Source organism: Crocuta crocuta, unplaced genomic scaffold, assembly GCF_008692635.1.
Source record: "Crocuta crocuta isolate KB4526 unplaced genomic scaffold, BGI_CrCroc_1.0 scaffold73, whole genome shotgun sequence".
Classification (NCBI taxonomy): domain Eukaryota; kingdom Metazoa; phylum Chordata; class Mammalia; order Carnivora; family Hyaenidae; genus Crocuta; species Crocuta crocuta.
In genome coordinates this window covers 1727318-1740347 of record NW_027529443.1, presented here as the reverse complement: position 1 = coordinate 1740347, position 13030 = coordinate 1727318, and the positions used below count along the sequence as shown (strand labels likewise).

The window sequence follows — 13030 nt, the reverse complement described above, 5'->3', positions numbered from 1 at the left end:
AAAAAAAAAAAAAGACTTCAGATATGGAGGGGCGCCTGGGTGACTCAGTTGGTTAAGTGTCTGGCCTTGGCTCAGGTCATGATCTTAAGGTTCATGAGTTCGAGCCCTCCCATTAGGCTCACTGCTTTCAGCACAGAGCCTGTTTCAGATCCTCTGTCCCCTCTCATTCTGCCCCTCTCCCACTGGTTCTCTATTACTATTAACTAAATAAACTGGGGGAAAAAAGACTTCAGATATGGAAAGACCACAGTTAAAAGAACCAGTGGAGAACAATGAATCCTTAAATCTAAAACGAAAACTACATACTAAGGAAATTATGGTTATAGAACAAATTATAAATGCTCTAAAGACCCTGGCAAAGTAAAATAATAATCAACAGTGAGAAAGGGAAAATAGAAGAAGTGCAAATGTTCTTATTTTTCCTATTATTAAGGTCACTGATACTGCCTAGAATTGAAACATGGAACATATTTATTAAAAAATGATGCCATCTTGGGGTGCCTAGGAGGCACAGTTAAACATCCACCTCTTGATCTCAGCTCTGGTCATGACCTTGCAGTCATGGGATCAAGCTCAGTGTCTGGCTCTGTGCTAAGCACGGAGCCTACTTGGGATGGATTCTCTCTCACACTCTCTCTCTGCCCCTCCCCTGCTCTTATGTGCGCATGTGCACTCTTTCTCTCGCTCAAAATAAACATTTTTTTTAAATAGGGGCATCTGGGTGGTTCAATTAAGCATCCAACTCTTGATTTCAGTTCAGTTCATGATCTCACGATTTGTGAGATCAAACCCCTCATTACGTTCTGCACTGACAGCAGAGCCTACTTGAGGTTCTCCCTCTCTCTGCCCCTTCCCCTGCACACACTCTCTCTTGCACTCATTCACTCTGATAACATAAAGTAAAATAGACAAAATAAAAGTGATTCCGTCTTCTTGAAGTCTTTCATAATCTTTTTCCTTAACCTCCATGGATTTATCAAGAGCTAATAATTACTGAAGCAAAGATTTACTTGAAATTTGACAAGTCCTTGTTCAGTTTCACTAGCTTCCTTTATTCGCTATGAAATGCAAGTGACCTCTCAGGGGCGCTACGCTTGTGAAAACAGTCAATCTCATAAGGTCACACACGGATTACACTCCTACACCATCCTCAAACTGACAAAGCTAGAGAGCGAGAGGTGAGTGGACGCTGGAGGCGTGGGGGCTGGGCACAGAGAGTACTAGGCTGGAGGGGGTCCTTCGGTGGTGCTGGGCAGCTCCAGATCTTGACTGCGGCAGTTACATCCGTCAGTACGTCGACCAAACCACACGGAACCATACACACACGTGAGTGCAGGTTAAAAACAGGTGAAAACTAAGCAAGGTCTCCAGTCCAGTCGGTAACTGCCGGGCACCAGTGTCAACTTCCTGGTTTTGCTATTGCACACAGCTATGGAAGGTGTCACCACTGGGAACCTGTGGTCCTCTTTTGCAACCTTCTGTGAGTACTTAATTACTCCAAAAGGTATGGCTTTTTTAAAAAATGCAATAGTAAACTGATTTTTCTTTTATTTTAAAACTAACATGATCCCCCAAATCAGCATGATCACTTTTTAAATGAAAGCACTCTAGGACTCCATCTTGCTTATCCAGGTAGAGATATACATACGAAGATATACAGATGTTTATATAATGTTAATTAGTTTAGGGCAGTGGGATTAGGGCTGACTTTTTTCCCATCTTCTTTGTACCTTTTAATCCTTAACTTTTAAAAAGCACATGTCATTCTTAAAGAAATTATCCAGTTGTTACTTAAAAATTTTTTTTAACATTTATTTATTTTTGATTGACATGGAGAGACCGAACATGAGCGGGGGAAGGGCTGAGAGAGAAAGAGACACAGAATCTGAAACAAGCTCCAGGCTCTGAGCTGCAAACACAGAGCCTGATGCAGGGCTAGAACTCAAAACTGTGACATCATGACCTAAGCCAAAGTTGGACACTTAACCAACCGAGCCACCCAGGTGCCCCAGTTGTTACTGTTTTTTAAACAGATAGATCGAGCGATCTTCCCAGGTCTAATTTCTAATCAATTTAGAAACCAATGATTTTTTGTTTCCCCAGCTGCAGCTAGCTAATAAAATACCTTTACCTTTTCAGGGAGTTGGAGACCAGAGATCTTTTTCATGATAACCTTCATGTTAAAAGGCAGCAGGCTGGGGCACCTGGGTGACTCAGTCAGTTAAGCATCTGACTCTTGATCTTTACTCAGGTCATGATCTCACTGCTTGTGAGTTCGAGCCCCGCATCAGGCTCTGTGCTAACACTGCGGAGCCTGCTTGGATTCTCTCTCTCCCATTCTCCCTGCTCCTACCCCGCTCACACTCTCTCTCTCAAAAATAAAAATAAATAACTATTTTTTAAAAAGGCAGCAGGCTGCTCTCATGTAACGAGCATTTACACATGCTAAACCTAATGGACTTGAGCGAACTGACCGGCACAAAGAAATCAACCCACTGTCCTTTCTGCCCAGGTGCTGTGATGTGGTCCAGCCACCACTATATGCCCAAGAGTCCTGCTGTGTCTAGTCTATCACAGTAGAGGACATGCAGACACCTAGTTTCTCCTCAGTTATGAGCAAAACTTTTACCATCCTGCCTTTTGTTACTTTACAATTTTAAGGTTAGATGACGAGATGCACTATTTTTCCTGGGAAAACACACCCAATTGGGCTACATTTCAAGTAAATACATCTGCGTCAATGCCCACTGGCTTAAGAAACCTAGTGATGCAGAAAAAACATGGGCTGTGGAGTTAGAACATTGGATCTGAATCGCATTTCTATCAACCTGCTGTGTAATTCTGGACGAGGTCCATACATTATCCTCCCTGACCCCCAGTGGCCTCCTCTTCCCAACTGTGCAGTGGGAACAGAGAAGACCCACCTTGTGGGGCTGCCATCAAGTTAAATGAGGTACCACGTGCAGTGGACATGAGGGCCCGTCAACAATGGCTGCTGCTTAGTGTAATTATCACACACACACACACACACACACACACACACACCCCTTCTGCTCCCTCTGACCCCCAGCTTCCTTCCTTTCCCATCAGCCTCCTGCCACCTCCCTCACTTCCCTCTGCTCAGTGAGTTTCCTCAGTATCCACACCCCGCTCCCTCCCCACACCATCCCTCCTGCGCCCCAGCACTGCTTCCAGCAGCAGTCAGGGTTAGGAGCCTCCCCATAAGCATACCATCTATGCAGCATTTCTAACAACTTCCCCTCCTTGCCTGTCCCCCACGTCTACCTGCCTAGGGGGAAAAGCGGTTCTGTGAGTGTGCTGGCTCTGGAAAAACAGGGTGCCCACAATCTTCTTACTCTACTGCAATCCTACCACACTCTCTAAAAACCGCCATTGTCATTTACTACAGTCAAGGGCCGCCTCGACCTTCTTGGATTTTTCTTTTACCACCTGACTCTCTTGACTGCCTCAGTTATCTGCAGAATGCTTACCAGACACTGGAAATGCAGAGGCATACAACTCACCCTGACACGGACTCTTAAAGACAAGAACTAATCCTCTCCCCCGGCCGACTTGGAAGTGGGACTAAAGAAAGAAGAGTTGCAGGTGCCTGGGTGGCTCAGTCAGTTAAGCATCTGACTTCGGCTCAGGTCATAATCTCACGGTTCATGGGTTCGAGCCTCGCATCCGTGCTCTGTGCTGACAGCTCAGAGCCTGGAGCCTGCCTCGGATTCTGTGTCTCCCTCTCTCTCTGACCCTCCCCTGCTCACGCTCTTTCTTTCTCTCTGTCTCTCTCAGAAATAAATAAAACATTTAAAAAAATAAAATAAAGGAAGAAGAGTTGAAGACTGCACATCGCATTTTTCAAACTTCTGAACTGACACTAGAAGAATGTAGTCTTATTAATTCCTATATAATAAAATAAATAAGAATAAAAGCCAAAAAGAAAAAACATAACTGTAATCAAAGATGACAAATGCTAGAGGCACCTGGGTGGCTCAGTCGGTTAAGCATCCAACTTCAGCTCAGGTCATGATCTCACAGTTTGTGGGTTCGGGCCCCACGTCGGGCTCTGTCCTGACACCTAACTCAGAGACTGGAAACTGCTTCAGATTCTGTGTCTTCCATTCTCTCTGACTCTCCCCTGCTCACGCTGCCTCTCTCTCTCAGAAATAAAACATTAAAAAAAAAAAAAAAGATGACAAATGCTACACTACTATCTGAAAAGCCTCAGAAAGGTGATGTTTATGGTGACCTTGAAATGGTGGGGAAGGTGTCACCTGCAAAAATGAAGAAAAGGACATCCGAGCAGAGGGAACAGCACTGAGCAAAGACAGAAGTATGAAGAGTACTCAGTGTTCTGGGAATGACAGGTGGTTTGCTCCGGGTAGAGAACGTGTATAATTGGCAAGTCTTTTAAAGATATTCCAGGGGTTGGGGCGCCTGGGTGGCTTAGCCGGTTGGGTGTCCGACTTTCGCTTGGGTCATGATCTCGCGGTTCATGGGTTCGAGCCCCACGTCAGGCTCTGTGCTGACTGCCAGCTCAGAGCCTGGAGCCTGTTTCGGAGTCTATCACTCCCTCTCTCTCTGACCCTCCTCTGCTCACGCTGTCTCTCTCTCTCTCCTAGAGATAAATAAAACATTAAAAAAAAAATCGACTGTCGCTGAAGCGTTAGTGCAGCTAAAGTTTAAAAAAAAAAAAAAAAAGGATATTCCAGGGGCACCTGGGTGGCTCAGTTGGCTAAGTATCCAACTTTGGCTCAGGTCATGATCTCACGGTCTGTGAGTTCGGGCCCCACGTCGGGCCCTGTGCTGACAGCTGGGAGCCTGGAGATTCTATGTCTCCCCCTCTCTCTCTGCCCCTCCCCTGCTCACACTCAAAATAAATAAAATTAATAAATCTCAAAAATAAACATTAAAAAATAAATACAAGATATTCCAAATACATCACTGTAAGCATTTAATAAATTATCTTCATCCGTGCTGGGCGGGCTAAAAGTGAAATTGTGAAAATCCGGGGCCCAAGCGCTTCCCACCACTCTGTGGAAAGATTGCCTCTCTGCTCTGAATGATTTGGGGTCAAATGGCATGCTCCCATCTGAGCTCCGGGAGGTGCTCTGGCAGGAACTGCGGAAGGTGGACTGGCAGACAGAGAACCTGGAAGGTGTCAAGACACCAAGAGCAAAAGCAAGAGACAACGGCCTGACCAAAGTGGAGGGAATGGAGGGAACGGCGGGGGTCAGAACACCAGCCAGCGGAGCACCCCCAGGTCTACAAGCATAAGGTAAAGAGGAAGTTAAAGATGACTCAGGCTTACCACCTAAGTGTCCAGCAAATAAGGTCACAAACAGAACCAGGGCGGGGGGGAGGAGGCACTAACCTGAGGTGAAGATGGTGGACTTGGCTTAGACATGTTTAATCTGATGGCTACCGGACACTGGTGGATACGAACGGCTAGAGAGTAAGGCTGAGTCCTCCCTGGCCAAAGGTCCTGGCTGAAGCCGTGAGAATACCAAGGCAGACTGATCCGAGACAGTAATATTGGGCGGGGGAGGGGGAAGGAAAAAAGGTATTTCAGAAAAGAAAAAGAAGTTGAGTGGTGGCCAAAGGCCAAAAGGCACAAGGACTGGAAAGAGGTCATTTATACCAGCGTCCACACCCACAAGTTATGGGTGATCTTGAAAAGTGGGGCAGACTGACAGGCAGTCTGCTGTGGGTCGTGAAAGGTGCAGGAGGAGAACACCAGCTATGAGCTCAGGAGCCCCTCCCTTGCACCCTGAGCCTGTGCTGTCACATCTCCCTTGACTTGGACACGCATGTCAAGATCCGACTTCATGAACTGTCAAGACCCTTGTCCTGCCCAAGGCCAACCACCTGCATCTCAGTGCAGCACCCACTGCTCGCCTCCTCCCAGAGCAAAGCCCTTACTGTAGCTGCACGTGGCCCCTCTCCTGTCATCTTCCTGTCAGTTTCTTTACCTGTCATCTCCAATTCCACCAAATCCCAATCACCAATTAATTAAAACCTCCACTATTCCCGATCACCAGGTGAGAGACTTCCAAAATCAGCTGGAGTTTTTTCCCTTTTCTTTATCCCTTAACTCTGGAACCCATTTTTTAAAAAACAACAACTCTCTCACCCCAGTCTTCCTCACTCTAATTCCACACCTAAAACCCGGCCTTTGGCACAGACACACAGGCAAGGTGTCATATCTGGTTTCCCACACCAATCTAACCTATGCACAGCAGATGGACGAATTGTCCTTTAAGGAAAAAGCAGCCAACAGAGCCAAACTCGCTACTGAAGGCCCTGCATAATGTAGTCAGAAGCCACCTTTACGGCTTTCTCTCCGACTATTAGGTAACTAACACCACCACGGCCAAACCAGTCTATTCAATGGCTTGAACATTACAGTGACACCCTTCTCTTCTGAAATAGCCTCTCTTGGCAAGTTCTGTTTGTCACAGGGCACCAGGCCTATTCCAGCCTCTCAAGGCCCCTTTGAACACCCAACACATCCATGGCAATCCCACAACGTAACTGTCTACTCTGCCAGAAACCATCCTTGCAATATATCCATGAACAAAGTGAAGACCCCAGCTTTATGGAGTATTTTAGCAGAAGGAGGTAACAAGAAAGAGACCTCATAAATAACATCAAGTACATAAAATGTTTTACGGGTGCCTGATTGATTGGCTGTCAGTTAAGCGTCTGACTTTGGCTCAGGTCATGATCTCCTGGTTCACGAGTTCAAGCCCCATATCGGGGTCAGTTCTGACAGCTCAGAGCCTGGAGCCTGCTTCAGATTCTGTGTCTCCCTCTCTCTCTGCCCCTCCCCTGCTTGTGCTCTGTCTCCTCTCTCTCTCTCAAAAACAAATTTAAAAACCATTAAAAAAAAATAAACTGTTTAAAAATGGTCAATGTCACACAAGGCACCTTGCGGGTTCAGTCCATAGGGCACTCGACTCTTGATCTGTCATGAGTTCAAGCCCCACATTGAGCATAAAGCTCACTTAAAAAGAAGGGAAGGGAGGCACCTGGGTGGCTCAGTCAGTTGGGTGTCTGACTCGGTTTCAGCTCAAGTCATGATTTCACGGTTCATGAGATGGAGCACAGAGACTACTTGGGATTCATTCTCTCACTCTCTCTGTACCTCCCCTGTGTGCACGCTCTCTTGCTCTCTCTCTCTCTCTCAAAAATAAATGAACATTCAAAAAAATTGTTTATGGGGCACCTGGGTGGCTCAGTCAGTTAAGCGTCCAACTTTGGCTCAGGTCACGATCTCATGGTTTGTGGGTTCAAGCCCTGTGTCGGGCTCTGGGCTGACAGCTCGGAGCCTGGAGCCTCCTTCGGATTCTGTGTCTCCCTCTCTCTCTCTCCCCCTCCCCTCCTCAAGTTCTGTCTCTGTCTCAAAAATAAATAGGGGCACCTGGGTGGCTCAGTCAGTTAAGCGTCCGACTCCAGCTCAGGTCATGATCTCACAGTTCGTGGGTTCGAGCCCCACGTCAGGCTCTGTGCTGACAGTTAGCTCAGAGCCTGGAGCCTGCTTCAGATTCTAGATCTCCCTCTCTGACCCTTCCCTGCTCATGCTGTCTCTCTCACTCTCTCTCTCAGAAATAAATTAAAAAACATTAAAATGTTTTAATAAACATTTTTTAAAAATTGTTTAAGGTAAATGCTACAAAAAGAAAGCAAGCGGGCTGTGAAGGAGTGGGAGCTCTGGAGAGGGCTTGGGAACTAATCATCTCGGCTGTAGCACCAGTGGACAGAAGAACCCTGATGCACCTTGATGTGCGAGGTAGACAGAATAGAAGGTGAGGAATTAGAGAGCACTCTTCCCAGGAGTTCCATTGCAAAGGGGAACAAAGGAATGGGGCAGAAGCTCGCCTGGGTCGCAGAGGTAAAGGTATTTACAATGAGAAGAAATAACATGTTTGTGTCCCACAAGTACCTGAAGCCCTGAAGAGTCGTGAGCACTCAACAAATGTTACCTTAATTCCTTCCCTCACTTTCTTTTGACACCCGTTTTCTGTTATCTTTGGGGATACGTATCTGATCTCTGTGACTATCTGCAAACAACTTTTCCAAACCCTTCAAGATTCCAATATGCCTCCTGGGAAACCTTCCCCGGCCCCTCTCCTCAGCCAGTCTCCTCAGATGTGCTGCCTTCTGCACCTATGCATTCTTCTCCTATCGCCCTTATCACGGTCTCTTGTAATCACCAGGGGACAGTTCCATCTGCCTCACTAAGCCCGCTCCTAGGGGACAGCCAAGATCAAGCCGCTTGGGGTCAAAGTGTAACAGTTATGAGCTCTGACTCCGCTCGGACTCTGGAGCCAGACTGCCTGGGTTTGAATCCCAGTTCCACCACTCAGTTACAATGTGACCTCGAGAAGGTGCCTAACCTCTCAGGACCCTGAATGTTCTCATCCATAAAATGAGAAATAAAAAGAGCCTCTACCTCCTGGCACTGCTTGGAAAAGTTAAGGGAGTGAACATATGAGAAATACATGGCATATGCTAGGCCCTAGAAATATTAACTATTATATTCTTAGATCCACAGTACCTAGGATTATAAGCTTGACCTAGGAAATCAATACATTATTCCATGAATGAACTGAGGCACTAAAAAGCTCTCGCTTACGTACAAAACTACTTCTCTATGTATTACAGAGTTTTTGCTTTTACCAGTAAAGTAATTCCATCATTTGAACAACATCATGTCTGATTTTCTCAAAAGCTGTTGAAGCCATTTCTTGAGTGGTTCACCTGCCTCCCAGCCTCGCCGACAACGCGCTGCCTATAGAGCCCGTGAGTGTTGCTGAGCCTGTCCCTGGCCTCTCTCCGCACCACCATGGCACAGTGCGCCACGTGACACCGTGAATGCACCAAGGGACGACACACTACTTGAGTGGCCAAACCTAAGGTGTGATTTTCGCCTCCTGTTTCGGGATCACTCACAGAAGGCGACATTCAAACATGGCAAGTCTTTGTAACCAAAGCAATTTTCTAAGCAACTGGAGAAACACGAACTTAAGCAAGAACCTGATTTTGCACAAAACTTCCACAATAGCCAACAGCTCATTCAATAGGAAGTAACAACTTTTCAGAGAAGTAGTGGGAGCCTCTAAGGTATTACATCACTTAAGAACTCACGAATTCAACAACCACCAAAACAAACAATGAATTAATCAAACATAGTCACAGTATAGCTGTTCTGGAGACTCTGCACTGCAACTACAGACCTTGTTTTATAACTGGTTCTAAGTTTGCGGGTCAAGATCCGTCCTAGAGGGAGGGCTTAAAAGAAATATCCATACTCCCCAGCCCCCATCACCATCTACCTCAGAGCCCAACATAACACAGTCAGACGACATCCCCAATCACGTTCCGTAACCTTTCACGTGAGGCAGCAGAGGTGCAGACAGTCAGTCCCCAGCTTACGATGGTTCGGCTTTAGGAGGCTGCAAAAGCAATGCGCATTCAGTAGAAACCATATTCAGGTTCTGACTTTGGATGTTTTCCCGGTTAGTGAACAAGCAGTACGAAATCTCTCCTCATGCCGGGCGGTGGCAGTCAGCCGCAGCTCCCGGTCGACCATGGGATCAGCAGGGTCAACAACTGATATTCTTTATTTTCTGTACAATATTCAATAAATGACATGAGACGCTCAACACTAAAATAGGCTCTGTGCTAGATGACTTTGCCCAGCTGTAGGCTAACTTACATGTTCAGAATATGTTTAAGGCAGGCTATGCTATGATGTTCAGGTGTCTTCGGGGCAATTTTGACTTACATACAATATTTTCAACTTGCGGTGAGTTTCCCAGGACATAACCCCCAGGAAATCGAGGAAGAGCTGCACTACCAAGAATGAGGCTTTGGAGTAGAGCGCCTTGGTCCAAATGCCAGCTCCACCCAGTATCTACCGCAGGTCTGTCATCCCCCCCACCCCCCCTTCAGAGNCCCCCTTGAGAGAATAACGTAAACTAGCATGGCTGGTAAACCAGATCAGATACAGATACTGAATGACTGACTACAAGAAAAACAAACAAATGAGAAATCGCTAGCTTACAGCAGATACACAATAAATGGTGGTTTTCTCATATGATGCCATTTTCATGTCATTAGGATTGAAGTTTTACAAAGAAGACATTAAAAAGGCTCAAATGTGAGGCGCCTGGGTGGCTCAGTCAGTTACAAGTGAGGGAAAAGTTCCTGGAGTAAAGAAAGAGCTGTGATCTCAGGGAAAAGAGCCTCCTCCTCTAAGATACACACCTGGCAACAACTTCCTTTCATTGTGGGGTCAAGGCCTGCCCTGTCCACACCTGACCCCGGGACACCTACAGGATATGAACCCCCCAGTATCAGAGCTGAAGAAAAGTCGTGATTAGAAGGTCCTATTCTCAGAGCGCCTGGGTGGCTCAGTTGGTTAAGCGTCTGACTCTTGATTTCGGCTCAGGTCATGATCTCATGGTTCATGAGTTCAAGCCCCAAGTTAGGCTCTGTGAAGGTGCAGAGTCTACTTGGGATTCTCTCTCTCTCTGCCTGTACCCACTTGCACACTCTCAAAATAAAGTCGTTTTAAAAAAAAAAAAAGGCCCTATTCTCATCGCATCCACTGTGGCCGCTCTCTGTGTGCTTAAGTATGTGAGGTCTAGGTTACAAAAACCTTGACTCGAAACTAACTCCCAGAAAAAGACGTACAAGGTAATCATGCAGTCAACTACTTTACAATAATTGCTCCAAGGTGGCCATTTTCATGATGCTCTGACTGCCCATTAATGAAATTGAAGGCAATGGTGCTTGCTTAGTTGCTAACCAATGAAATTCTGCCCAGGAAACTACAGCAACATTCTTTGCAAACTCCCTGAGGGAAGAAGCTCATCTGCTCTTACATCTGACATTCCCTAGTAGGGGTGACTTAAAACCCACTGGAAGATCTGGACACCCCTAGGCACCACAGCATTACTCACAATAGCCAAAAGGTGCACATTAACCCCGGTGTCCGTCAACAGATGACTGAACACACAAAGTGAGTTTATAGGAGTTTTCTGTGAGCATCCACTCAGAATACCATTCAGTGTTCAAATGAAGGAATTTCTGACACATGCTACCCCACGGATGACCCTCCGGGACATTATGTCAAGTGACATAAAGCAGTCCCGAAAAGACCCAATGCTGCAGGGCTCCACTGATAGGGGATACTGAGTCAAATTCACAGAGAGAAAAAAAGAGTGGTCGCCAGGGGATGGGGGAGAAAGGAATGAAGTTATTGTTTAATGGGTGCACTTTAAGTTTTGCGAGATGAAAAAGTTCTGGGGATGAAAATACAACCACCTGAACGTACAGCGACCCTTGAACAACATGGGTTTGAACCACACGGGTCCGCTTACACAGGTTTTTCTTCAGTAAACACAGCATAGTACTGTAAATGTATTTCCTCTTCCTTATGATTTTCTTAATGACATTTTTTCTCTAGCTTACCTTCTTGGTAAGCACACGGAATATAATACACATAACACACAAAACCAACGTTCAGACTGTTATCAGTAAGGCATCGGGGGAGACTAAGAGTTACGTTTCGGGGGAGTCCCAAGTTATACGCAATTCTCCACTGCATGGAGGTCAGCGCCCGTAACCCCCACATTGTTCAAGGGTCAAGTACGCTTAAACCGGTACACTTAAAAATCATTCAAATGGTGCATTTTATGTTTTGTGTATTTCACGATTTAAAAAGAAAAATAGGAAAATTAATTGGACGAACAGACGAAGGAAGAAATACGGAGTACTATTTCACCACTCACTCTCCTACCTCTGGATTCTTCGGTGGGGCGTTCCTAGCTCCACCTATTACAGATGAGAAAAGTGGGACTCCCGAGGGCGTAAGTGATCTGCCACTGCATCACACAGAGTACCTAGTACACAGCACTGCTCAGCACTAGGTACTGACAAGGCCTAGGCCTGAGGTCTCCCTTCTACGCCCAGAACCTAACACAACACCCACAGCCTCCTTGAATGTTTTAAAAATCCCGCTGGCCTGAATGCCTACATCACGGATGTCACTGTGTCCCTGTCTCTACTAAATCCCTAAGAGGGGTAAACTGGGCCCTGGAAGTGCACAGACACTGGTCAGGCAATCAGCCGCTCCGCGGGGGGCTCACTGCATCCCAGGTGTTGGGGCAGATAAAGGTTAGGACAATTTCATCTTGGAGAGAACCGAACCTATCGGGGTAGAGAGATAAGGCTCAGAAATAATTACAACAAAAAAGACAAAAGGCTTAATAAACTGACGAGTGCATAAATCTACGGGAATACGGAGAGTATCTATGGGGCTGAAAAACGTGGCAAGTGTCTTCCGAAGAGGTGGCTTCTGAGCAGAGCTGGAAGGATGATGTTATCCAGACAAGTGACCTCTGCACACCGCACGCCCTCTGTTTCCGCATTTAGAAACCTGCAGCAGACCCCAGCCAGCTGTGTGTCACACCTAATAGAAGCTCTGAAGTCCAAGTGCCTGGGTGCAAATCGCGCCCCGGCCACTTAACAGTGACCTTGGGCTGGGTTACTAGCTGCTCTGTGCCTCAGTCTCCCCACTTCTGGAAGAGAGTTGGTGTGCTCATTAAATAACACACGTCCATCTTTCAGCACATAGTCAGCCCTCAATGAACACAGGCTAGCCCCCGGGCAAACGAGCCACATGGTAAGAGAGGCAGACGCCAGATGCAAGGGTAGTGCCGGCTGNTGGGCTGCAAAGCCTGCACGCATGTGTCACTGCTGGGCTCGGCACGCGCCTCTCCCCGCCCCGAGGAGAAGCGATGGCTCAGCAGTCCCGGGGCCCGCTCCCACCCCTCAGGCCGGGCACCGGAGCGGGCAGGGCGCGGACCCCACTTACCATGCTGGCCGGGGGAGGGGCGGCTCAGGTGAGCTGGCTCTCAGGCTTCGGACACGTCCCGCTCGCACAGTTCAGGTCATGGTCCCAGCAGGTTTGGGAAGTCCCCCACCCATGCAAAGAAACCGCTGCCCCACCCTG

The 13030-nt window shown here is 47.0% G+C and overlaps 1 protein-coding gene across 1 annotated transcript in view; it reads right to left on the bottom strand.

Annotated features, from left to right (window-relative positions):
- XPO6 (exportin 6) overlaps positions 1 to 13022 on the bottom strand; it is a 96933-nt gene extending 83911 nt beyond the window's left edge. The window contains exon 1 of the mRNA XM_077760555.1: positions 12893 to 13022. Within this exon, the coding sequence (XP_077616681.1) occupies positions 12893 to 12895 (3 nt within the window). The 5' untranslated portion in view covers positions 12896 to 13022. The remainder of the gene's footprint in view (positions 1 to 12892) is intronic.
- Positions 13023 to 13030: the final 8 nt, after the last annotated feature.